Source organism: Oenanthe melanoleuca, chromosome 28 (assembly GCF_029582105.1).
Source record: "Oenanthe melanoleuca isolate GR-GAL-2019-014 chromosome 28, OMel1.0, whole genome shotgun sequence".
In the NCBI taxonomy this organism is placed as follows: domain Eukaryota; kingdom Metazoa; phylum Chordata; class Aves; order Passeriformes; family Muscicapidae; genus Oenanthe; species Oenanthe melanoleuca.
Window position 1 is genome coordinate 4,189,206 of NC_079361.1, and position 27,256 is coordinate 4,216,461.

Here is a 27,256-nt window from a genome sequence, read left to right on the forward strand (position 1 = left end):
TTCCTCAAACAGCCAGAATTTTATTGCCCACAGAGAATGCCAACAGCTCCCAGCCAAGGCTCCCACTTCACAAAGTTCACCAAAAATAAAAGAAACAAACCCAAAATTTGATTTATTTCAGAAGGATCCCATTGGTTTTTTTGAGTATATTCTCATTTTTCAGCTTTTTTTTTTTTTTTTTTTGCTCAGGTTGTGATTGGCCACTCAGGTGTGAGATATGCAGGATTGAAAAGGTGATTAAAAAGATTTTCTGATTGTTTTTTTTATAATTTTAATTAGAAAATTGTTGTAGGGTATTAAATGATCCAAAAGAATATTTGGATTTTTGAGGTCATCATAAATTGAAAGTAGAGTGGGGAAAAAAGGGATAAAAAAAAATTTTATATTGATTTATGGGAAATAATTAAATCTTTATATTAAGGATGCTGTAGTGTCTTCTAAAAAATAAAATAAAAAAAAAAATCCCAATAAAAAACCCCAAAATAAATAGGAAAAAATTATTTCACACCAAAGAGAAGAAAACAAAATTAAAAAATCCAAAATAATTTGGATTTAAAGGCAACAAGAAATCACAGAGGGATGGGAAAGTGAAAAGTTTTAAGGAAGGAAATTGAAACCTAAATTGAAATTTATTCCTGGGGATAAAAGGGGAGCTGTGGGGCATTTGATGAAATTAAAAAAAAATCACAAGTTTGATACATTAAAAAAGGGAAAAAGGGGAAAAAAAGGAGAAAAAAAGGGGGAAAAAAGGGAAAAATGCACAATGGTTTTTTTGTGGATTAAAAAAAAGAAAAAAAAAAGAAAAAATGCTCCAGGATTTTGGTGCATGGAAAGGAAAACCAGGTGGAGGAAAGGAAAGGAAAAAAATGCAGGAGATTGGAAGATTTCCCCCAAAAATCTGAATTTTGGCAAAAAATGGGAATTGGAGCAGATTCTTGTTGGGGGAAAGGAGCAGAACCAGGCTGAGCATGGGAATTAATTCCAGTTTTTGGTGAGGAATCCCATCCCAAAAATCCATTTTTGACCCCAAAATCCTGCTCTGCACCCAGAGGAATTAAAAAAAAAAATTAATTGAATGAATTGAATCGAAATAAAATTGCATATCTCCTACAAATGGCCAAAATCACAAGCAGAAATCAAAAATCAAACATCACAGGAACCAGAAATTGCCCAGCTCTACATTTATTTATTGCAGCTACCAGAGATTTAACATTTCTACCAGAGTTACTTACACTAAAATGGGGGAAATGTTCATTTTTCTGCTCCTTGGAGGGAATTCCTGCAGGAAAAATCCAACCAAAAACCAGCAGGGACAGCACAGAGGGAACAGGGTCTTCATGGAAGAGAGCCTGGAGCTGGGGGGGGGAAAAATGGGGGAAAAAAGAGAGAAAAGGGGGAAAAATGGGAGAGAAAAGGGGGAAAAATGGGAGAGAAAAGGGGGAAAAATGGGAGAGAAAAGGGGGAAAAAAGAGAGAAAAGGGGGAAAAATGGGAGAGAAAAGGGGGAAAAATGGGAGAGAAAAGGGGGAAAAATGGGAGAGAAAAGGGGGAAAAATGGGAGAGAAAAGGGGGAAAAATGGAGAGAAAAGGGGGAAAAATGGGGAAAATGGGAGAGAAAAATGGGGGAAATGGAGAGAAAATAGGGAAAAATGGAGAGAAAAGGGGGAAAAAATGGAGAGAAAAGGAGAGAAAAGGAGAGAAAAGGGGGAAAATGGGAGAGAAAAGAGGGAAAATGGAGAGAAAAGGGGGAAAAATGGGAAAAAATGGGGGAAAATGGAGAGAAAAAGAGGGAAAAATGGGGAAAATGGGGGGGAAATGGAGAGAAAATAGGGAAAAATGGAGAGAAACGGGGGAAAAATGGAGAGAAAAGGAGAGAAAAGGGGGAAAAATGGGAGGAAAGGGAGAAAATGGGGGAAAAAGGAAAGAAAAGGGGGAGAAATGGGAAAAAATGGGGAAAATGAGAGAAAAATGGGGAAAATGGGAGAGAAAATGGAGAGAAAAGGGGGAAAAAGAGAGAAAAGGGGGAAAAATGGGGAGAAAAGGGATAGAAAGAGGGGAAAAAAGAAGAGAAAAGGGGGAAAAATGGAGAGAAAAGGGGGAAAATGGAGAGAAAAGGGGGGAAAATGGGGAAAATGGGAGAGAAAAGGAAGCAAAAAGGAGAGAAAAGGGGAAAAATGGGTGAAAATGGAGAGAAAAGGGGGAAAAAAGGGGAGGAAAAGGGAGAAAAGTCAGAAAAAAGAGAGGAGAAAAAAGACAAAAAAAGGAAATAAAAGAGGGAAAAGGGAGGAAAAGGGAGAGAAAAGAGAGAGGGGAAAAATAAGGAAATTAAAAGAAAAATAAAAAGAAAAGTGGGAAAAGGGAGGAGATAAATAAGGAAAGAAAAAGAAAAAGAAAAAGAAAAAGAAAAAGAAAAAGAAAAAGAAAAAGAAAAAGAAAAAGAAAAAGAAAAAGAAAAAGAAAAAGAAAAAGAAAAAAAGAAAAAGAAAAAGAAAAAGAAAAAGAAAAAGAAAAAGAAAAAGAAAAAGAAAAAGAGAGAAAAAATGGGAAAAAAAAAGAGGAATAAAAAGAGGAAAAAGAGAAGGAAAAAGAGGAAAAGGAGAAGAAAAATGAAGAAAAGAGAGAAAAAAAAGAAGATTTTGAGGTCACTCAGCACCTCCAGATCCTCAAAAACCAGAAAAAACTCCAAAAAAAAAAGAAGATTTTGGGTCACTCAGCACCTCTGGGTGCTCAGAAACCAGCAAAGCTTTCCAGGAATGGGCAGGAAATTGGGAATTTTTGGGTGAAATTGGGAATTTTGGGTGAAATTGGGAATTTTGGGGGTGAAATTTTGAATTTTTGGGCACTCACCTATTTGTTTGCCCTTTTCTGTCGGTACATTTGGATCATTCTCTGACGAAAAATATCAAAAGCATCTTCTTGATTCTCCTCCCCTGCCACTCCCAAACCTTCCCCTGCAGAGGTTGCACCCCTAGGAAAAAAAAAAATATTTAAAATTAAAAAAAATCTGATTTTTTCAACTAATTTTTAAAATTATTTTAAATTTTTTTCCCAAATTTCCCATTAAAAATGGGATTTTCTGAGGGAAAAAAGCAGATGGGAAAGGGAAATGTGAAATAAATTTGAAGTTTAGGTTCCTGGTGTAAAAAATGTTCCCAAAAAAATTTGGATTTTGGTAATATAAATATGGAAGAAGGGTTGGTTTTTTTGGGAAATTAGCACAAAAAATTGGAATTTTGGTGTTTTGGTATGAAAGTCCCAAGAGGATTTGAGGAGGGAGAAGGGAAAATCCTGGAATTCTGGGTAAAAGGGAATTTTATGGAAATTTAGGGAATTCCTCCTATAAAAACTTCTTTTTTCTCTATTAAAAACCCATTAATTCCCATTTTTCCCCCATTAAAACCCCCTATTTTCCCCATTATTTCCCCCATTAAAAACTCAATTTTCCCCATTAATTTCCCCACTATTTCCCCATTAAAACCCTTTATTTTCCCCATCATTCCCCCATTAAAAACTCAATTTCCCCCATTATTTTCCCCTTTATCACCTCATTATTCCCCCACTACACCCCTTCTATTCCCCATTATTCCCATTTAAAACCCTTTATTTCCCACATTATTCCCTCTTTATTTCCCCACTAACCCCCATTATGTTCCCCCATTATAAACTCAATTTTCCCCATTATTCTCCCCATTATTCCCCCATTCAAACCCCACTATTCCCCCCTTTATTTCCCCCATTATTCCCCCATTGCAAACTCCATTTCCCCCATTATTTCCCCCACTAAACCCCCATAATTGCCCATTATTTCCCCATTTAACCCCCATTATTCCCCTTTTACTTCCCCATTATTAACTCAATTTTCCCCATTATTAACTGAACTTTCCCCATTATTCCCCCAATATTTCCCCATTTAAACCTCATTATTCCTCCATTAAAACCCCTTATTTCCCCCACTATTCCCCCATTAAAACCTTTATTTCTCCCATTATTCCCCCATTATTTTCCCCCATTAAACTCCATTTTCCCCATTATTCCCCCATTACCTCTCCATTGAAACCCCATTATTCCCCTATTAAACCCAATTATTCCCCCATTAAAAACTTTTATTTCCCCTATTATTCCCCCATTATTTTCCCCACTAAGCCCCATTATTTCCCCATTAAAAACTCGATTTTCCCCATTATTCCCCCACTAAACCCCATGACTCCCCCATTAAAACCCCTTATTTTCCCCATTATTCCCCCATTGTTTCCCCTATTATTTCCCCCATTATAACCCCAATATTCCCCCATTATAACCCCTTATTTCCCCCATTATAACCCCATTATTTCCCATTATTTCCCCCATTATTCCCCCATTATTTTCCCCACAAACACCCATTATTCCCCCATTATTTCCCCATTATTCCCCCATTATTCCCCCATTATTTCCCCCAAAAACACCCATTATTCCCCCATTATTTTCCCCACAAACACCCATTATTCCCCCATTATTCCCCCATTATTTCCCCATTATTTTCCCCACAAACACCCATTATTTCCCCCATTATTTCCCCATTATTTCCCCACAAACACCCATTATTCCCCCATTATTCCCCCATTATTTCCCCATTATTCCCCCATTATTTCCCCCATTATTTCCCCCATTATTTCCCCCATTATTTCCCCCACTAAACCCCAATTTTCCCTGTGATCCCTTACAGGTGCACGGGCTCCCTGATGCCCCTGCCCCTGGAGCCCAGGCCGTGCCCCTCCTGCCATCCCATCCTCTGCAGCATCTGGAACCCCACGTTCCTGGGGCTCAGCCTCTTCTGGGGGAACTCCAGATCCTTGGCTTTCTGCAGAAAAAATATAAAAAAATATATATATAAATATAAAATTAATTAGAGTTGGTGAAATGGGTTAAACTCCCATCAGGACGGCTGTAAATTGAATTTTTTTTTAAGGAATTTCCATTTTTTAAATTAATTTTTTGGAGGAATTTTCTTCTTTAAAACCAATTTTTAAATGAGTTTTTTAATAGGAATTTTCTTTATTTTAAATGATTTTTTAAAGAAATTCCCTTCATTTTAAAGGAATTTTTAAAGGATTTTTTCCAATGGAATTTCCTGCCATCCCATCCTCTGCAGCATCTGGAACCCCACGTTCCTGGGGCTCAGCCTCTTCTGGGGGAACTCCAGATCCTTGGCTTTCTGCAGAAAAAAATATTAAAAAAAATAAAATTATTTAGGGTGGGAAGGAGCATGGTGAAATGGGTGAAATTCCCATCAGGACGGCTGTAAATTGAATTTTTTGACAGGAATTTCCATGTTTAAAATGAATTTTTAAAGGGATTTCCTTCTTTTAAAGCAATTTTCAAATGAGTTTCTGAATAGGAATTTCCTTTATTTTAAAGAAATTTTTAAAGGAAATTGCTTTTACTTTAAAGGAATTTTTAAAGGATTTTTTCCAATGGAATTTCCTGCCATCCCGAACCCCACGTTCCTGGGGCTCAGCCTCTTCTGGGGGAACTCCAGCTCCTTGGCTTTCTGCAGAAAAAAAATATAAAAAAAAATAAAATAAAAATATAAAATTAATTAGAGTTGGTGAAATGGGTGAAATTCCCATCAAGATGGCTGTAAATTGAATTTTTTGACAGGAATTTCCAATTTTAAATTAATTTTTTGGAGGAATTTTCTTCTTTTAAACCAATTTTTAAATTAGTTTTTTAATAGGAATTTTCTTATTTTAAAGGATTTTTAAAAATAATTTCCTCTACTTTCAAGGAATTTTAAAAGGAATTTTTAAAGGAATTTCCTGGGGCTCAGCCTCTTCTGGGGGAACTCCAGCTCCTTGGCTTTCTGCAGAAAAAAATATAAAAAAAATAAAATAAAAATATAAAATTAATTAGAGTTGGTGAAATGGGTGAAATTCCCATCAGGATGGCTGTAAATTGAATTTTTTTTAAGGAATTTCCATTTTTTAAATGAATTTTTCCGATTTTTAAATGAGTTTTTTATAGGAATTTTCTTTATTTTGAAGGAATTTTTAAAGGAAATTTCCTTTATTTTAGAAGAATTTTAAAAGGAATTTTAAAGGAATTTTTAAAGGAATTTTAAAAGGAATTTCCTGGGGCTCAGCCTCTTCTGGGGGAACTCCAGATCCTTGGCTTTCTGCAGAAAAAAATATAAAATAAATATATATAAATATAAAATTAATTAGAGTTGGTGAAATGGGTGAAATTCCCATCAGGATGGCTGTAAATTGAATTTTTTGACAGGAATTTCCATTTTTTAAATGATTTTTTTGGAGGAATTTTCTTCTTTTAAACCAATTTTTAAATGAGTTTTTTAATAGGAATTTTCTTTATTTTAAAGGGATTTTTAAAAGAAATTTCCTTTATTTTAAAAGAATTTAAAAAGGAATTTTAAAAGGAATTTTTAAAGGAATTTTAAAAGTAATTTTTTGGGGCTCAGCCTCTTCTGGGGGAACTCCAGATCCTTGGCTTTCTGCAGAAAAAATATAAAAAAAATAAAATAAAAATATAAAATTAATTAGAGTTGGTGAAATGGGTGAAATTCCCATCAGGACGGCTGTAAATTGAATTTTTTTAGAGGAATTTCCATTTTTTAAATGAATTTTTTCAATTTTTAAATGAGTTTTTTATAGGAATTTTCTTTATTTTAAAGGAATTTTTAAAGGAATTTCTCTCTCTTAAAGGAGTTTTTAAAAGATTTTTCCTTCTTTTAAAGGAATTTTTAAATTGATTTTTAAAGGAATTTCCTTCTTTTAAATAAATTTTAAAAGGAATTTTTTTTAAAAGGAATTTCTTTATTTTAAAGGAATTTTCAAATGAGTTTTTTACAAAAAAATTTACTTTCTTTTAAGGAATTTTTAAAGGAATTTTCTTCTTCTCAAAGATTTTTTTTTAAAGAATTTAATCCTTAAAAAATCCTTTTAAAAATCCTTTTTAAAAATTCCTTTAAAAAAATCTTAAAAGAAACTAAAAAAAAAAAACTTTAAAAAATATTTTAAAAATCCTTTAAAAAATTATTTTAAAAATCCTTTAAAAATATTAAAAAAAACTTTAAAAAACCATCAAAGATCCTTTAAAATTCCTTAAATATCCTTTTAAAAAATCTTTATAAAAACTTTAATTTTGGCACTGCTGGCAAAAACCTAAAAAAAAAAAATTTCAGCTTCGACCCTGATTTTTTTTCTGGAAAATTCTGATTTTTTTCCCCCAAAATTTCTAATTTTTTGTTGGATTTTGTGGAAAAAATGTGAATTTTTTTTACCTTTTTCTTCTTTGTGACAGGGCAGCCCCGGGGTCTGTCATAAGCAATCCTGACAGGTTCATGCACTGCAAGGCAAAAAACACAAAATTCAGCTGGAAATTCAAATTATTTCAGGAAAAAAATCCAAACCACAGGTAAAAAACACATAAAAATTTCATTATTTGAATAAAATTTATTATTTAATTTTATTTCAGTAAAAACTCCAAACCACAGCTAAAAAAACCACAAAAAAAATTCATTATTTTAATAAAATTTATTTATTTCATTTTCTTAAAAACACCTCCAAAGCATAGCTAAAAAAACACCAAAAAAATTCATTATTTTAATAAAATTTATTAATTTATTTTAGTTCAGTAAAAACTCCAAATCACACTAAAAAAGCTCCAAAAAATTCATTATTTGAGTAAAATTTGTTATTTCACTTTATTAAAAACATCTCCAAACCTCAGCTAAAGAAAAACCAAAAAATTGATTATTTTAATAAAATTTATTATTTAATTTTAGTTCAGTAAAAACTCCAAATCACATTAAAAAAACTCAAAAAAAAATCATTATTTGAGTAAAATTTATTATTTCATTTTATTCAAAAAAGCCTCCAAACTACAACTAAAAAACCACAAAAAAATTTCATTATTTTAGTAAAATTTTACTTAATTTTATTTCAGCAAAAACTCCAAATCACACTAAAAAAGAATTTGGGATTTTTACCCAAATTCTTTGTTATTTTTATATAAAAGTGAAATATTTTGATGTCCATTGATCTCTTCTATGAGGCAAATCCTTGACCAATTGAATGAAGATTTAAATTCAATTTTGTGCTCATTTTTGGATGAAAAAATACAATTTTTAGCCCCAAAACACTTAAAAATTTGGGATTTTTACCCAAATTCTTTATTATTTTTATATAAAAGTGAAATATTTTGATGCCCATTTACCTCTTCTCTTCAGCTTCTCTTTTATCACTTGAATGAAGATTTAAATTCAATTTCTGGCTCGTTTTTATACGAAAAAATGCATTTTTTTACAACAAAACACCCAAAAAAATCAGGATTTTAACCCAAATTCTCTCCTGAAATATCTCCATGCCCACTGAAATTTGGGATTTTCTATGGGAAGATTCTTCATCACTTGAATGAAGATTTAAAGTCAATTTTGGGTCAATTTTTTAGGAAAAATGTGATTTTTAAAGCAATTACCAGCAAGAAATCCCCTAAAAATTTGGGATTTTTGCCCAAAACCTCCTTTATTTTTGTATAAAAGTGAAATATTTTGATGCTCATTGATCTCTTCTATTCAGCTTCTCTTTTACCACTTTAATAATAATTTAAAGTCAATTTTGTGCTCATTTTAGGATGAAAAAATACAATTTTTAAGCCCCTGAACACCTAAAAATTTGGGATTTTTACCCAAATTCTTTATTATTTTTATACAAAAGTGAAATATTTTGATGCCCATTTACCTCTTCTATTCAAATTCTCTTTTACCACTTCAATGCAGATTTAAATTCAATTTCGCGCTCGTTTTTATACGAAAAAATGCAATTTTTAAGCAAAAAAACCCCCAAAAATTTGGAATTTTTTGCCCAAAATTCTCCTTTTTTCTGTCCCAAACTGACCTTTGGGCTCCTCAATGAGGCAGATCCTCTTGGAGGCTGGGATCATGCCCACCTTGAGGGACTTTCTGCTGAATTTTCTATTTAAAAATGTGATGATCTTTTGCAACAAAACCCCTAAAAATTTGGGATTTTTACCCAAACCCTCTTTGATTTCAGTATAAAAGTGAAATATTTGACCCACTGAGGTCCATTGACCTCTTCTATGAGGCAGATCCTTCACCACTTGAATGAAGATTTAAATTCAATTTTGTGCTCGTTTTTATACCAAAATCACAATTTTTAAGTGCTAAACACCTAAAAATTTGGGATTTTTACCCAAACCCTCTTTGATTTCAGTATAAAAGTGAAATATTTGACCCACTGAGGTCCATTGACCTCTATTATTCAGATTCTCCTTCACCACTTGAATGCAGATTTAAAGCCAATTTCATGCTCATTTTTATACGAAAAATAGCAATATTTTGAGCAAGAAAACACCTAAAATTTTGGAATTTTTGCCCAAAATCTCCTTTTTTTCTATCCCAAACTGACCTTTGGGCTCCTCAATGAGGCAGATCCTTTTGGAGGCCGGGATCATCCCCACCTTGAGGGATTTGCTGCTGACTTTTCTATTTAAAAATGTGATGATTTTGTGCAACAAAACCCCTAAAAATTTGGGATTTTTACCCAAACCCCTCTATTATTTTAGTAAAAAAGTGAAATATTTGACCCACTGAGGTCCATTGACCTCTATTATTCAGATTCTCCTTCACCACTTGAATGCAAATTTAAAGCCAATTTCGTGTTAATTTTCATATGAAAAATTGCAATATTTTGAGCAAGAAAACACCTAAAAACTTGGAATTTTTGCCCAAAATCTCCTTTTTTTCTATCCCAAACTGACCTTTGGGCTCCTCAATGAGGCAGATCCTTTTGGAGGCCGGGATCATGCCCACCGTGAGGGACTTTCTGCTGAATTTTGCATTACAGATATGGGATGATTTTAAACAAGAAAACACCCAAAAATCCAGGAATTTTCACCCAAACCCTCTTTGATTTCAGTATAAAAGTGAAATATTTGACCCACTGAGGTCCATTGACCTTTTCTATCAGGCAGATCCTTCACCACTTGAATGCAGATTTAAAGCCAATTTTGCGCTTATTTCTATACAAAAAATCGCAATATTTTGAGCAAGAAAACACCTAAAAACTTGGAATTTTTGCCCAAAATCTCCTTTTTTCTGTCCCAAACTGACCTTTGGGCTCCTCAATGAGGCAGATCCTCTTGGAGGCCGGGATCATGCCCACCGTGAGGGACTTTCTGCTGAATTTTGCATTACAGATATGGGATGATTTTAAACAAGAAAACACCCAAAACTCCAGGAATTTTACCCAAACCCTCTTTGATTTCAGTATAAAAGTGAAATATTTGACCCACTGAGGTCCATTGACCTTTTCTATCAGGCAGATCCTTCACCACTTGAATGCAGATTTAAAGCCAATTTTGCGCTTATTTCTATACAAAAAATCGCAATATTTTGAGCAAGAAAACACCTAAAAACTTGGAATTTTTGCCCAAAATCTCCTTTTTTTCTCTCCCAAACTGACCTTTGGGCTCCTCAATGAGGCAGATCCTCTTAGAGGCCGGGATCATCCCCACCTTGAGGGACTTCCTGCTGACTTTTCTATTTAAAAATGTGATGATTTTGTGCAACAAAACCCCTAAAAATTTGGGATTTTTACCCAAACCCTCTGATTTCAGTATAAAAGTGAAATATTTGACCCACTGAGGTCCATTGACCTCTATTATTCAGATTCTCCTTCACCACTTGAATGCAAATTTAAAGCCAATCTCGTGTTAATTTTCATATGAAAAATTGCAATATTTTAAGCAAGAAAACACCTAAAGTCTTGGAATTTTTGCCCAAATTCTCCTTTTTTTCTCTCCCAAACTGACCTTTGGGCTCCTCAGTGAGGCAGATCCTTTTGGAGGCCGGGATCATCCCCACCTTGAGGGACTTCCTGCTGACTTTTCTATTTAAAAATGTGATGATTTTGTTCAACAAAACCCCTAAAAATTTGGGATTTTTACCCAAACCCTCTTTTATTTTAGTAAAAAAGTGAAATATTTGACCCACTGAGGTCCACTGACCTCTTCTATGAGGCAGATCTTTCACCACTTGAATGAAGATTTAAATTCAATTTTGTGCTCGTTTTTATACCAAAATCACAATTTTTAAGTGCCAAAACCCCTAAAAATTTGGGATTTTCACCCAAACCCTCTTTGATTTCAGTATAAAAGTGAAACATTTGACCCACTGAGGTCCATTGACCTCTTCTATCCAGCTTCTCCTTCACCATTTGAATGCAGATTTAAAGCCAATTTCGCGCTCGTTTTTATACGAAAAAATGCAATTTTTAAGCAGGAAAACACCTAAAAATTCAGGATTTTTTGCCCAAAATCTCCTTTTTTCTGTCCCAAACTGACCTTTGGGCTCCTCAATGAGGCAGATCCTCTTGGAGGCCGGGATCATGCCCACCTTGAGGGATTTGCTGCTGACTTTTCTATTGGAGAAAAGCGACGATTCTGTGCAACAAAACCCCTAAAAATTTGGGATTTTTACCCAAACCCCTCTATTATTTTAGTAAAAAAGTGAAATATTTGACCCACTGAGGTCCATTGACCTCTTCTATCCAGCTTCTCCTTCACCACTTGAATGCAGATTTAAAGCTAATTTCGCGCTCATTTTTATACGAAAAATTGCAATATTTTGATCAAGAAAACACCTAAAAACTTGGAATTTTTGCCCAAAATCTCCTTTTTTCTGTCCCAAACTGACCTTTGGGCTCCTCAATGAGGCAGATCCTCTTGGAGGCCGGGATCATGCCCACCTTGAGGGATTTGCTGCTGACCCTCTTGCGTGGGAAGGGCGCGCCGGGCGCCTGCGCCGACAGGTTGGGGCTGGAGAGTCGCCCCTCCCCTGCTGCCCCCTCCTCTGCTGGCCTGGGGAGCAAATCCTCCTCCAGCTGAGCCACCCTTCTTCCTGCTGCCACATCATCCTCATCCTCCTCTCCTGCAGCTTGGGGGGGCTCCAGTTCTGCTTCTTCTTCCTCTTCTTCATCGTCGTCTTCCTCTTCTTCCTCCTCCTCGGAGAGTTCTGGGGTTCCCTGGGAGGGTTTGGTGGGTTCAGGGGTGAAGGTGATGGAGGGGCACAGCTCATAAACTTTCATCCTGTAGAATTTGAAGGCAGGGCTGGTTTGGTCCTGGAGGAACCTGGGGGTGGGGGAGGAATTGGAATTAAAAATTAAAATTATATGGGATGTGGGGGGTTGAGGTTGAAATGGCAGGGGAATAACGGGGGGGGTTGTGGGGAGTAAGGGGAGAGGGTTAGGGGGATGAGGGTGAAAAGGAAGGGGAATTGAGGTTAAAATTCAGAAATTAAGGTAAAAATCTAGGGAAATGAAGTCAAAAATCCAGGGGAAATTAAGGTCAAAAATCCAGGAAAACAAGGTCAAAAATCCAAGGACATTAAAGGCAAAAATCCAGGGGTAATAAGGTGAGAAATCCAAGGATATTAAAGGTAAAAATCCAGGGGTAATAAGGTGAGAAATCCAAGGATATTAAAGGTAAAAATCCAGGGGTAATAAGAAATAAGAAATCCAAGGAAATTAAGGTAAAAAAATTCAGGGAAAACAGGGTCAAGATCCAGGGGGAAATAAGGTGAGAAATCCAGGGAAATTAAGGTCAAAAATCCAGGGATATTAAGGTCAGAAATCCAGGGAAAACAAGATCAAAAATCTATTAAAATGAGGTCAAAAATCCAGGGAAATTAAGGTAAAAAATCCAGAGAAAACAAGGTCAGAAATCCAAGGAAATTTGGGTAAAAATTCCAAGGAAATTAAGGTCAAAAATTCAGGGAAAGCAAGGTCAAGATCCAGGGGGAAATAAGGCAAGAAATCCAGGGAAATTAAGGTCAAAAATCCAGGGGAATTTAAGGTCAGAAATCCAGGGAAATGAGGTCAAAAATCCAAGCAAATTAAAGTAATAAGGTGAGAAATCCAAGGAAATTAAGGTAAAAAATTCAGGGAAAACAAGGTCAAAATCCAGGGGGAAATAAGGTGAGAAATCCAGGGAAATTAAGGTTAAAAATCCAGGGAATTTAAGGTCAGAAATCCAGGGAAAACAAGATCAAAAATCCAAGGAAATTAAAGGCAAAAATCCAGGGATAATAAGAAATCCAAGGAAATTAAGGTAAAAAATTCAGGGAAAACAAGGTCAAAATCCAGGGGGAAATAAGGTGAGAAATCCAGGGAAATTAAGGTCAAAAATCCAGGGGAATTTAAGGTCAAAATCCAGGAAAACAAGGTCAAAAATCCAAGGAAATTAAAGGCAAAAATCCAGGGGTAATAAGGTGAGAAATCCAAGGATATTAAAGGTAAAAATCCAGGGGTAATAAGAAATAAGAAATCCAAGGAAATTAAGGTAAAAAATTCAGGGAAAACAGGGTCAAAATCCAGGGGGAAATAAGGTGAGAAATCCAGGGAAATTAAGGTCAAAAATCCAGGGAATTTAAGGTCAGAAATCCAGGGAAAACAAGATCAAAAATCTATTAAAATGAGGTCAAAAATCCAGGGAAATTAAGGTAAAAAATCCAGAGAAAACAAGGTCAGAAATCCAAGGAAATTTGCGTAAAAATTCCAAGGAAATTAAGGTCAAAAATCCAAGGAAATTAAAGTAATAAGGTGAGAAATCCAAGGAAATTAAGGTAAAAAATTCAGGGAAAACAAGGTCAAAATACAGGGGGAAATAAGGTGAGAAATCCAGGGAAATTAAGGTCAAAAGTCCAGGGGAATTTAAGGTCAAAATCCAGGAAAATTAGGTTAAAAATCCAAGGAAATTAATAAGAAATGAGAAATCCAAGGAAATTAAGGTAAAAAATTCAGGGAAAACAGGGTCAAGATCCAGGGGGAAATAAGGCAAGAAATCCAGGGAAATTAAGGTCAGAAATCCAGGAAAACAAGGTCAAAAATCCATGAAAATGAGGGAAAAAACCCAGGAAATTAAGGTCAAAAATCCAAGAGAAATAAGGTAAAAATCCAGGGAAAATAAGGTCAAAGATCCAGGGAATATAAACTGAGAAATCCAGGAAAACAAGGTCAAAAAATCCATGAAAATGAGGTCAAAAATTCAGGAAAATTAGGTCAAAAATCCAGGAAATATAAAGTGAGAAATGCAGGAAAAACAAGGTCAAAAATCCAGGGAAATTAAGGTCAAAAATCCAGAAGAATAAGGTCAAAAATCCAGAAGAATAAGGTCAAAAATCCAGAAGAATAAGGTCAGAAAACCAGGAAAATAAGGTCAGAAAACCAGGAAAATAAGGTCAGAAAACCAGGAAAATAAGGTCAGAAAACCAGGAAAATAAGGTCAGAAAACCAGGAAATTAAGGTCAAAATCCAGGGGAAATTAAGGTCAAAAATTCAGGGAAAATAAGGTCCAAAATCCATGGAAATTAGGTCAAAAATGCAGAAAAACAAGGTCAGAAATCCAAGAAAAAAAGGGTCAGAAAACCATAAAAATGAGGTCAAAAAACCAGAAAAAAGGTCAAAAATCCAGGAAAATTAGGTCATAAATCCAGGAAAAAAAGGTCAAAAAAATCCAGAGAAATTAAGGTCAAAAATCCAAGGAAATTCAAGTCAAAAATCCAAGGAAATTCAAGTCAAAAATCCAAGGAAATTCAAGTCAAAAATCCAAGGAAATTCAAGTCAAAAATCCAAGGAAATTCAAGTCAAAAATCCAAGGAAATTCAAGTCAAAAATCCAAGGAAATTCAAGTCAAAAATCCAAGGAAATTCAAGTCAAAAATCCAGGAAAACAAGAAAAAAAATCCAGGGAAGATAAGATCAGAAATCCCAGGAAGAAAAAGTCAGAAATCCAGGAAATTAAGGTCAGAAATTCAAGGAAATTAGGTCAAAAATCCTGAATTTTAGGATTGTCAGGATCAAAACTAAATCAATAAGTGATTTTTTTGTAGGGTTTTTTTTCTGGGATATTTCAGATTTTCACCATTAATAAAAGTGCTGAAGAACTGGGGAGAGTTGTCCCAAATTCTCTGTTCCTCAACACCCTAAAATCAGAAATTTCAGTAAAAAAAAATTAAAATTAAAGATTTTTGGGCTCACCAGAGGTCAGGGTTGTCTGCACTGTTCTCAATGCTGAACTGTTCAATTTCTGGTCCCACCTGAGCCACAAACTTGGCAAGTTTTTCTGCAGTTTCCATGGTTTTGGCATCCACTGCAAAAAAAAATAAAATTATTTTATCTTCATTGGAAAGGAGATGAGAAGTATTCAGTTTGTGAATAGGGAGTAAAATAAAATTAAATTAAAGTTAAATTAAAATGATAGAATAATAAAATAGAAGAATAAAGCAAAATACAGTAAAATAAAAATAAAATAACAAAGTAACTAATAGAAATAAAATTATAATATAAAATATTTAAATAAAACAATATAATATAATATTGAAATGAAATTAAATAAACCAAAATAAAATGAAATTTTAAAAATATAATTATTTTAGTTTCATTGGAAAGGTCAGTGGAGATGAGAAGTATTCAGTTTGTGAATAGGGAATAAAATTAAATTAAATTAAAGTTAAATTAAAATGATAGAATAATCAAATGAGATAATAAAATAAGAAAGTAAAATACAGTAAAATAAAAATAAAATAATAAAGTCATTAACAGAAATAAAATAATAGAAAATATTGAAATAATATAATATAATATAATATAATATAATATAATAGGAATTAAATAAAATAGAAATAACAAAACAGAAATAAAATAGAAATAATAAAACAATATTTGGGGTTACCAGCAGGAATTCTTTCCCATGGATAACTGGATTGCAGGAGAACTTTGGATTTGTTTTCTTTTTTCTGGACAAAATTTCAAATTTCAAATTTCTCCTGGATAACTGGATTGCAGAAGTTTGGAGGGGTTTGTCTGGGTTTTTTTTTAATGGACAAAAATTCAAATTTCAAACCTAACCCTGAATTTGTTTTTTTTCCCTGCTACCTCTAGTTTCCATTATTACACATTACCATTCATTTACATTACCATTTAATTTTAATTTTAATTTTTAATGACATTTTTGAATTTGAATTTTTTCACATTTTATTTCAAATCCCCCAAACCCTGACTCACCATCAGGGAACTGAGATCCCAGGGGCAGGAACAGCTCTGCTGATGCTGAGAACTCAAATTCCAAATTTCTCATAGAAAACTGGATTGCAGGAGAAGTTTGGGTTTGTTGTTTTTTCTGGACAAAATTTCAAATCCAAATTTCAAATTTCTCCTGGATAACTGGATTGCAGAAGTTTGGAGGGGTTTGTTTGGGTTCTTTATGGACAAAAATTCAAATTTCAAACCTAACCCTGCATTTGTTTTTTTTCCCTGCTACCTCTAATTTCCATTATTACACATTACCATTCATTTACATTACCATTTAATTTAAATTTTAATTTTTAATGACATTTTTGAATTTGAATTTTTTTAATTTCAAATCCCCCCAACCCTGACTCACCATCAGGGAACTGAGATCCCAGGGGCAGCAGCAGCTCCTCAGCTTCTGCTTTTCCCTCCCCTGCCTCGGGCACCTGGGAGCTGCTGACACCTGGGCCAGGTCCTGGCAGGGCTGAGCTCACACCTGGGCCAGGTCCTGGCAGGGCTGAGCTCACACCTGGGCCAGGTCCTGGCAGGGCTGTGGTGACACCTCCAGTTGAGGTGACACCTGCAGAGCTTGAGGTCACATCCAGACCAGGTCCTGGCAGGTTTGTAGCAACACTTCCAGGGGTTGAGGTCAAACCCAAGCCAGGTCCTGACAGGTTTGTGGTCACATCCCCAGGTCCTGGCAGGTTTGTAGTGACATCCACAGGTCCTGGCAGGTTTGTAGTGACATCCAGGCCAGGTCCTGGCAGGTTTGTAGCAACACCTCCAGTTGAGGTCACATCTCCAGGGGTTGAGGTCAAACCCAAGCCAGGTCCTGGCAGGGTTGAGGTGACATCCAGGGCAGGTCCTGGCAGGGCTGAAGTCACACCTCCAGTTGAGGTGACACCTCCAGGGGTTGAGGTGACACCCAAGCCAGGTCCTGACAGCTTTGTGGTCACACCCCCAGGTCCTGGCAGCTTGGTGGACACACCCACAGGTCCTGGCAGCTTTGTGGTCACACCCCCAGGTCCTGGCAGCTTTGTGGTCACATCCACAGGTCCTGGCAGCTTTGTGGTCACACCCTCAGGTCCTGACAAGTTTGTGGTCACACCCCCAGGTCCTGGCAGGTTGGTGGTGACACCCCCAGGTCCTGGCAGCTTGGTGGTCACACCCACAGGTCCTGGCAGCTTTGTGGTCACACCCACAGGTCCTGGCAGCTTTGTGGTCACACCCCCAGGTCCTGGCAGATTTGTGGTCACACCCCCAGGTCCTGGCAGATTTGTGGTCACACCCCCAGGTCCTGGCAGGCTCCTGGTCACACCCCCAGGTCCTGGCAGGTTCCTGGCACTCCTCTCCTGCTGCCTCAGCCCAGTCTGGGTGGCTGTGTGTGCCCTCCTCACCCTCCTGGCCCTGGCTGCCCTCAGGCCAGCCCCAGCTCTGCTCCTCCTCCTGCAGAGCCTCCGTTTGATGCTCGCCACCCTCCTGGCGCACAGCAGCGCCCGCAGCGACCCCGGGGCCAGGCTCCTCCTCTGCGCCTCCGCCAGCCTCAGCCTGAAGTATTTGTACTCCAGGCTCTCCTCATCTGACAGGAACCTGCAAAAAAGGAGAAATCAGCTGAAAAATCGGAATTTTTAAAGCAAAACACCCCCCAGCCAGCCAGATTTTTTTTTAAATTTAATAATTTTTTTTTTAAATTTAATTTAAATTTAAATTAAATTTTTAAATTTTTTTTTTTGTTTACCCCAGGGGTTTAGCACGAGGCTGAGCAGGATTTTCTGGGAGTAACAAGCAGCAAGGAAATAAAGAGTGGATAAATAAATATATAATTAAAAAACCCAAACAATAAATAAAAAATAAATAACATATTAAACAAATAAACAAAGAAACAAGCAAACAAACGAACAAATATCTCAGGATTTTGAGTAATTAGTCCAACAGGAATTTGGGTAATTAATTAATAACAAGCAGCAAGGAAATAGAGAGTGGATAAATAAATATATAATTAAAAAACCCAAACAATAAATAAAAAATAAATAACATATTAAACAAATAAACAAAGAAACAAGCAAACAAACAAACAAATATCTCAGGATTTTGAGTAATTAGTCCAACAGGAATTTGGGTAATTAATTAATAACAAGCAGCAAGGAAATAGACAGTGGATAAATAAATATATAATAAAAAACCCAAACAATAAAAAAGAAATAAATAACATATTAAACAAATAAATAAATTTGACAGGAATTTGGGCAATTAATTAACAACAAGCAGCAAGGAAATAAAGAGTGGATAAATAAATACATAATAAAAAACCCAAACAATAAATAAAAAAAATAAAATATTAAACAAATAAACAAACAAACAAACAAACAAATAAATAAATAAATAAATTTGACAGGAATTTGGGCAATTAATTAATAACAAGCAGCAAGGAAATAGAGAGTGGATAAATAAATACATAATAAAAAAGAAATAAACAATAAAATAAATAACATATTAAATAAATAAATAAACAAATAAATAAATTTGACAGGAATTTGGGTAATTAATTCAACAGGAATTTGGGTAATTAATTAACAACAAGCAGCAAGGGAATAAATAATGGATAAATAAATAATTAATGAAAATAAATACACAGCTAAAGGATAAATAAATAATATATATTAAAAATAATATTAAATAAATAAATAAATAAACAAATAAATAAATAAATAAATAAATAAATAAATATATAAATGTAACAGAAATTTGGGTCATTAATTCCACAGGAATTTAGGAAATTAATTAATAACAAGCAGCAAAGAAATAAATAATGGATAAATAAATAAATAAAAATAAATAATAAATAAATTTGACAGGAATTTGAGTAATTAATTGCACAGGAATTTGAGTAATTAATTAATATAATGGACAAATTTAAAAATAAATAATAATAAATAAAAAATAATAAGTAAAAATAATAAATAAAATAATCAACAAGTACATTTGACAGGAATTTGGGTAATTAATTCCACAGGAATTTGGGTAATTAATTAATAAAATGGATTAAATAAAAAACAAATAATAATAAATAAAAAATAATAACTAAAATAATAAATAAGTAAATTTGACAGGAATTTGGGTAATTAATTAAGAGAATGGATAAACTTAAAAATAAATAATAATAATAAATTAAAAATAATAAATAAAATAATAAATAAAACAATAAGTAAGTAAATTTGACAGGAATTTAGGTAATTAATTCCACAGGAATTTGGGTAATTAATGAATAAAATGGACAAATTTAAAAATAAATAATAATAAATAAAATAATAGATAAGTAAATTTGACAGGAATTTGGGTAATTAATTAATATAATGGACAAATTTTAAAATAAATAATAAATAAAAGTAATAAATAAAATAAGAAATAAGTACATTTGACAGGAATTTGGGTAATTAATTACTAAAATGGATTAATTAAAAAAGAAATAATAATAAATAAAACAATAAATAAATCAATTTGACAGGGATTTGGGTAATGAATTCCACAGGAATTTAGGTAATTAATTAATAAAATGGATTAATTAAAAATAAATTAAAGATAAAAAATAACAAATAAAAGAATAAATAAATCAATTTGACAGGGATTTGGGTGAGGTGCTGTCACACACCTGGACATTTTTCCTGGAATTTTAAATCCTGTTACCTTTGCATTCCTAAAAATGCAAATTTGTTTTTAACACCTGGAATTTGGGCCAACAAAAAGCCATTATTGACACATCAAAAATAAAAACCAGAAATAATCAGCTCCAGGAAAACATCCTCAAAAAAAAAATCAAAAATCTGATTAAATATAAAACAAGCTTTGATTTTTGCCATTGAGTGAAAAGTTTTAATTCTGTTTATTCCAAATATCTCCCACACCCACCAATATTCAGGACAATTCTTCTGAGCATTCCTGTCTTTGGCAGATAAAGTTCCTGACACCATGTTGGTCACCAGCTGCTCAATTGTGTCCAAAATTTTCCTGTCAGCTCTTTGGGGGCCTGTGGGGAGAAATAAAAATTAATAAAAATAAAAATTAATAAAAAAATCAATGGTTTATTCTCATCAGCACAGCAGCAAGATGTTGGATTTTGGGATTTTCTTGGTGTTTTCACATAATTGATATTTAAATTTTTTTCCATAACTTTCCTGTCAGCTCGTTGGGGGGCTGTGGGGAGAAATAAAAATCCAATTAATGAAAATAAAATTAAAATAAAAATTAATAAAAATTAGTAACAAATCAATGGTTTATTCTCATCAGCACAGCAGCAAGATGTTGGATTTTGGAATTTTTTTGGTGTTTTCACATAATTGATATTTAAATTTTTTTCCAGGTGTTTACAGGAAACAGAATTTCAGGGTGGTTGGGGTGGGGAGGGACCAAATCCAAAAATCCAGGAATGTGTGATGGGGTTGGGATGTTTCCAAAAGAGGTTTCAGGTTCCCTTCTTCAAAAAACTTTCCTCAAATGGAAATGGAATTCCTTGTGGTTTTCATCCAAAAACCCTGAAAAATTCCCAAAAACTTTCCTCAAAAAATTTCCTCAAAAATTCCCTCAAATGGAGCTGGAATTCCTTGTGGTTTCCCAAAAAAAAAAAAAAAAAAAAGAAAAAAAAAAAAGAAAAAAAAAAAAAACAAACCAAAAAAACAAACAAACAAACCACCAAACCTCAAAAATTCCAAAATTCTTCAAATGGAGCTGGAATTCCTTGTGGTTTTTCCATGGCCACCCTGGGCAAGTGAAATCATCTTTAAAAAGGGAATTTTCTTGATGCAGCAAAAGGATTTGGTGGAAAATCAGTTTGAGTGATAAATTTCCAACCATTTTTTGTCAGTGCTGCAAAACCTCCCTGAGAAAGGATCTGGGCTCAATCAGGAAAAAAACCAGGATGCATTAGGAAAAAAACCAGGAAGAAACAGGGAAAAAAGCAGGAATAATTAGGGGGAAAACCAGCATGAATTAGGAAAAAAAAACAGGATAAATTAGGAAAAAAACAGGAAGAACTAGGGAACAAACCAGGAGGAATTAGGGAAAAAAACAGCATGAATAAGGGGAAAAAACCAGGATAAATTAGGAAAAAAACAGGATGGATTAGAGAAAAAAATCAGGATAAATTAGGAAAAAAGCAGGAAGAACTAGGGAAAAAAACAGGAGGAATTAGGAAAAAAAACTAGGATAAATTAGGAATAAAAAGGAAGAACTAGGGAAAAAATCCAGGATAAATTAGGAAAAAAACCAGGATGGATTAGGGAAAAAACCAGGAGGAATTAGGGAAAAAAAAACAGGAAAAATTAGAGAAAAAACCAGGGATATAAAGATCTCCAAAGAATGCACCTAGATCTGATTAAAGTGGGGATGGTGACACCTCCAATTTGCATATATGCAAATATTTACTTAATTAAACCAGTTCCAGGTTGGTTCTGGCCTCCCTGCTTTGAGGTGGTGAAATTGGGGTGAAAATCCTGGATTTAAGGTTAAACAGGTAGCAGGAAGAGAAGGAAGGACAGGATTTCATCACAAAAATTCCAACATTCCAGGGATTCACCTGGAATTACCTCTCTGTCCCTCCCCTCATTGGGATTCACCTGGAATTCCCTCCCTGCTCCATCCCTGATTTGGCTTTACCTGGAATTCCCTCCCTGTACCATTTGTCATTGGGATTCATCTGGAATTCCCTCCTTTCCCCATCCCTCATTGGGATTCACCTGGAATTCCTTCCTTTCCCCATCCCTCATTGGGATTAATCGGGAATTCCCTCCTTTCTCTATCCCTTGTTGGGATTCACCTGGAATTCCCTCCTTTCCCTATCCCTTGTTGGGATTCATCTGGAATTCCCTCCTTTCCCCATCCCTTGTTGGGACTCACTTGGAATTCCCTCCCTGCCCCAATCCTGAGTGGGATTCACCTGGAATTCCCTCCCTGTACCATTCCTCATTGGGATTCACCTGGAATTCCCTCCTTTCCCCTTCTCTCATTGGGATTCACCTGGAATTCCCTCCTTTCCCCATCCCTTGTTGGGATTCACCTGGAATTCCCTCCTTTCCCCATCCCTTGTTGGGATTCACCTGGAATTCCCTCCTTTCCCCATCCCTTGTTGGGATTCACCTGGAATTCCCTCCTTTCCCCATCCCTTGTTGGGATTCACCTGGAATTCCCTCCTTTCCCCATCCCTTGTTGGGACTCACCTGGAATTCCCTCCTTTCCCCTTCTCTCATTGGGATTCACCTGGAATTCCCTCCTTTCCCCATCCCTTGTTGGGACTCACCTGGAATTCCCTCCTTTCCCCTTCTCTCATTGGGATTCACCTGGAATTCCCTCCTTTCCCCATCCCTTGTTGGGATTCACCTGGAATTCCCTCCTTTCCCCATCCCTTGTTGGGACTCACTTGGAATTCCCTCCCTGCCCCATCCCTCATTGAGATTCACCTCAATTCCCTCAGCCAGGAATTCCTAACAAAACCATAAACACAAACCACATCCTCCCTCGCCGATACCTTTGCTGTCGGGGGAAGCTGCTTTGAGCTGCTCTGTGGGCTCTGCCTCTGCCTTTTTCATCTGGATGGGGTACCCGCTCTTCTCCAGCCACGCCTTCAGGTTCTCGATGTACTCCCTGCCGAACAAGGTGGAATCGTCGAAATTGGGGAACGCCGTCGGCGCCGGCGCCATCTCCTGCAGCCCCACGGCCTCCAGGATTTTCTCCTGCCTGAAAACAGAGGCCAGAGCAAAAGTCTGGCCCAGCAGAGCCAGGGATTTCCTGCACAGGGACACGGTGGTCTCGAAGGCGTTGGCCATTTCCCTGGGGTTGCCAAAGCCGTTGGTTTTGATGCTCAGCTCGTAGGCGTTGCAGGCCATCAGCAGGGGCGTCACCCCCTTCAGGAGCCGGTCCTGCAGCCTCATGATGTACTTATCAAAAGGTTTGATGATCTCAAAGAAGCAATTCTTAGTTTTCACCGCCCCCTTGTCCAGCAGCATGTTCAAAAACTCATTATCCACCTTGGGGGTTTTCAGGGCGGCGTGCTGCAGGCTCTTGATGGTGAAGAAGCAATAATCCCTGTGCTCCGGCCTCAGGGAGCACTTGAAGGACGCCAACATTTTGGCACAGGTCTCGGTCTCCAGCTCGAAGAGCGCCCCGAAGAGCCGCGAGAACTCGGCGTCGTTCTTGATGGCGTGGAACCCCGCCCACTTGATGATCTCGATGCCGAAGGTGGAGAAAATGTCTGATTTGTCCACCAGGTCGAAGCTGAGGTTCCTGAAGACGTGGGCGGGTTTCGGCAGCCTCAGGACGGGTCTCTGCGCTGCCAGGGGGTGTGAGGGGGGCACCTTGGGGTGCTGCTGGAGGGGTCTCTGCCCGGAGGGGCGCTCGGCCACGTCCAGAGGCTGCTCCAGAGCTTTGCCCTCCAGCCCTGGCTGTGCTTTCTTCACATTCCACTTCTTCGGGGGGCTTTTGAGGTCTCCTTTGAACCCTTTGGGTTTCACCACCCCCCTGGTGAGGCGTTTCCCCCTCAACACCCTCCCCCTGCCCACGTTACCCCGGCGCAGCCTGAACTCAGCGTCGGGCCCCCCAAACTCCTCCTCCTCCTCCTCCTCATATTCCTGATTTTCCACGGTGCCAAACTCTTCCTCCATCAACCCAGGCGACCTAAAATCCCCCAAAACATCTGAAGAGCCAAACTCTGGCTCGTGCTGCCCGCTGCCCTCCCAGCAATAATCCTGCCCATAATCCCTGTCCCGCCCGTACTCCCGGTTTTGCTGTCCGTACTCCCGGTTTTGCTGTTGATATTCCCGGTTTTGCTGTTGATATTCCCTGTTGGGAACAGCCCCACGCCCAAATTCCCTGTTTTGAGGGGCGGGCCGCCCGTACTCCCGGCCGAATTCCCGCTGCCGCGGGGCGGGGCGGGAGAATTGTCCGTGGAAATAATTCTCCTTGCGGATTAAAGGGCTGCCGGGTCGGTAGGAAGGGCCGGGGTAGGTTTCTCCAGGATATTCCTCCAGGGGATAATCGTCCCTGGGATCCTCGCTCCACTCCTCCTGCTGGCAGTTGAACCTCCCGTCGGCGTCGTAGCGGGGCCGGGGCAGCGGCCTGGGGGGAGCTGGGCAAAGAGAACAGCCAGGGGTTAAAACAGTCAAAAGAGGTTTAAAACAGTCAAAATGTCCAAATTTCTGAAGGAAATCTGACTTCAGGATACTCCCATTCCAATATTCCAATCCCTACATGCACTGAGGAGTTCAATTTAATTTGAATTTGAATCTTCTAAACCAAATTTTTCTTTGCCCATCTCTTTCTCAAGTGTTGATTTTCTACAGGAGCTCAACTTGTCTAAACCAAATTTTTTGTTGCTCATCACTTTGTCAAGTCTTGATCTTTCTCAAGTCTTGATTTTCTACAGGAGCTCAAATCCTCCTCTAATTCAAATTTATTGTTGCTCATCCCTTTCTACAGTCCTGACTTCTTACAGGAGCTCAACTTCTCCTCTAAACCAAATTTTCATTTGCCCATCACTTTCTCAAGTCTTGACTTCTTACAGGAGCTCAACTTCTCCCCTAAATCACATTTTTCTTTGCCCATCTCTTTCTCAAGTATTGATTTTCTACAGGAGTTCAAGTTCTCCTCTAAACCAAATTTTCATTTGCCCATCACTTTCTCAAGTCTTGATTTTCTATAGGAGCTCAAGTTCTCCTCCAATTCAATTTTTTTGTACATTGCTTTCTCAAGCCTTGATTTTCTACAGGAGCTCAACTTCTCTAAACCAAATTTTTTGTTGCTCATCATTTTGTCCAACCTTGATCTTCTACAGGAGTTCAAGTTCTCCTCTAATTCAAATTTTTCATCACTTTCTCAAGTCTTGATTTTCTATAGGAGCTCAAGTTCTCCTCTAAACCAAATTTTTCTTTGCTCATCACTTTATCAAGTCTTGATCTTCTATAGGAGCTCAACTTCTCCTCTAAACCAAATTTTGTGTTGCTCATTGCTTTCTCAAGTCTTGATTTTTACAGGTCAAATTCTCCTCTAATTCAAATTTTTTGTACATTGCTTTCTCAAGTCTTTTCTATAGGAGCTCAAGTTCTCCTCTAAACCAAATTTTTCTTTGCCCATCCCTTTCTCAAGTCTTGATTCCTTACAAGAGCTCAAGTTCTCCTCTAATTCAAATTTTTATTTCCTCATCACTTTCTCAAACCTTGATTTTCTATAGAAACTCAACTTCTCTAAACCAAATTTTTATTTGCTCATCACTTTCTCAAGTGTTGATCTTCTACAGGAGCTCAAGTTCTCCTCTAAATCAAATTTTTCTTTGCCCATCACTTTCTCAAGTCTTGATTTTCTACAGAAGCTCAAATTCTCTAAACCAAATTTTTCTTTGCTTATCACTTTATCAAGTCTTGATCTTCTATAGGAGCTCAACTTCTCCTCTAAACCAAATTTTGTGTTGCCCATTGCTTTCTCAAGTCTTGATTTTCTATAGGAGCTCAAGTTCTCCTCTAATTCAATTTTTTCTTTGCTCATCACTTTGTCAAGTCTTTATTTTCTACAGGAGCTCAACTTCTACTGTAATTCAAATTTATTGTTGCTCCTCACTTTCTCAAATCTTGATTTTCTATAGGAGCTCAAGTTCTCCTCTAAACCAAATTTTTCTTTGCCCATCTCTTTCTCAAGTCTTCATTTCTTACAAGAGCTCAAGTTCTCCTCTAATTCAAATTTTTATTTCCTCATCACTTTCTCAAATCTTGATTTTCTATAGAAACTCAACTTCTCTAAACCAAATTTTTCTTTGCTCCTCACTTTCTCAAGTGTTGATTTTCTACAGGAGCTCAAGTTCTCCTCCAAACCCAATTTTTATTTGCTCATCACATTCTCAAGTCTTGATCTTCTACTGGTGCTCCTGAGGCATAAAAACCATCAAAACTCAGAACTTTCAGCTCTCCCAGAACTCAAATTGTCAAAGATCTCCAAAACCATCAACTCCAAGCTTTGGCCAATCCCCCCTTGTCACCCAGAGCAAAATTCCCAGCAGGAATTCCACAGCTGGACAGAAACTCGGATCTTCCACAAACTCAACCACAACTATCTCATTCTTGCAGGAATTTCTGGTATTTCTCATTATCCAAGATCCTTGTTCCCCAGTCCCAGAAGTCTCATTCAGAAAGTAAAGAATACTTGGAAAAAATGGAAGTGTTTAATATAATTATTTCTTCAGGGCTCATACAACTCTAAAAATAACATTTCCTTTTAAAGCTCTCCTATTTCCATCCCTATGAATGTAATCCAAATATCTTGCTGGATATTTTATATCTCAAATTTAGGTGGTAAAATAATTCGGGGACTACATTTTGGGTTATGTTCATGAGGTCAATGCCCTGCTTTGAGCTTTTTTTTCCCAAAATTAACACCAAACACAAAACCCCACAGGCTTGCAGAGCACTCCTACATTTATTTAACTTATCAGCCATCACCAGAATTCCATCCTGCAGCAGCGTCCCTGGAGACCTGGCTGAAATCGGACCCACTCTGTGATGCTGAAGAGAATTCCTTTGTCTGAATTCCCATTTTTTCCCCCCCTTTTACGCTGTCAGTCCTCACCCAGCTGTTCCACATCCATAAAAACGGATGTGGAAAAACACCAGCACCAGGCAAATAAATGGCAGGCGACGCCAGGCTGCTCCCATCATCCCGTTTTTTTTTTTTTTTTTTTTTTTTTTTTTTTTTTTATCATTTTCCTTTACCTTTGAAACGATGCATGGAGGAATCCCCCGCGGCATCGCGGTACCGTTTAACTTTATCCTGCACCACGGCCTCGAATGTCTCACGGGTGATTCTGCGAGAGGCCATTTTCCCCTCACGGCACGGCGCTGCCACGGCTCGGCTCCGCACGGCTCGGCCTGAGGGGAGGCGCTCCCCTCACGCTTCCCCGCCGCCCCCCGAGCAGCGCCGGGAGGAGGAACCGGAGCGGGAGCGGAGCCCGAGCCCGGCCCGCCCTCACCGCGGCCCCGCCGCCCCCCCGAGCAGCGCCGGGAGGAGGAACCGGAGCGGGAGCGGAGCCCGAGCCCGGCCCGCCCTCACCGCGGCCCCGCCGCCTCCTCCCGCCACACCGCGGCTCCGCTGGCCACGCCCCTTTTCTCCGCTGGCCACACCCCTCTCGGTGTCTGGCCCGCCCCTC

At 37.2% G+C, this 27,256-nt stretch overlaps 1 protein-coding gene across 2 annotated transcripts; it reads right to left on the bottom strand.

The window, feature by feature from the left end:
* SUGP2 (SURP and G-patch domain containing 2) lies at nt 1-27,139 on the bottom strand. 2 transcript variants are annotated; one of them, XM_056512946.1, is made up of 11 exons: nt 26,823-27,139; nt 22,598-24,193; nt 19,987-20,104; nt 16,577-17,670; nt 16,454-16,543; nt 15,049-15,160; nt 11,710-12,143; nt 7,276-7,340; nt 4,700-4,836; nt 2,847-2,967; nt 815-1,355 (listed from the first exon to the last, which is right to left on the bottom strand). In XM_056512946.1, the coding sequence occupies exons 1-10, from the start codon at nt 26,926-26,928 to the stop codon at nt 2,847-2,849; spliced, it is 3,873 nt and encodes a 1,290-aa protein (XP_056368921.1). In that variant the 5' UTR covers nt 26,929-27,139; the 3' UTR covers nt 815-1,355. The 2 variants fall into 2 exon arrangements, with proteins under 2 accessions (XP_056368920.1, XP_056368921.1); XM_056512945.1 differs by having other exon boundaries at nt 1-1,355; nt 16,454-17,670.
* Nucleotides 27,140-27,256: the final 117 nt, after the last annotated feature.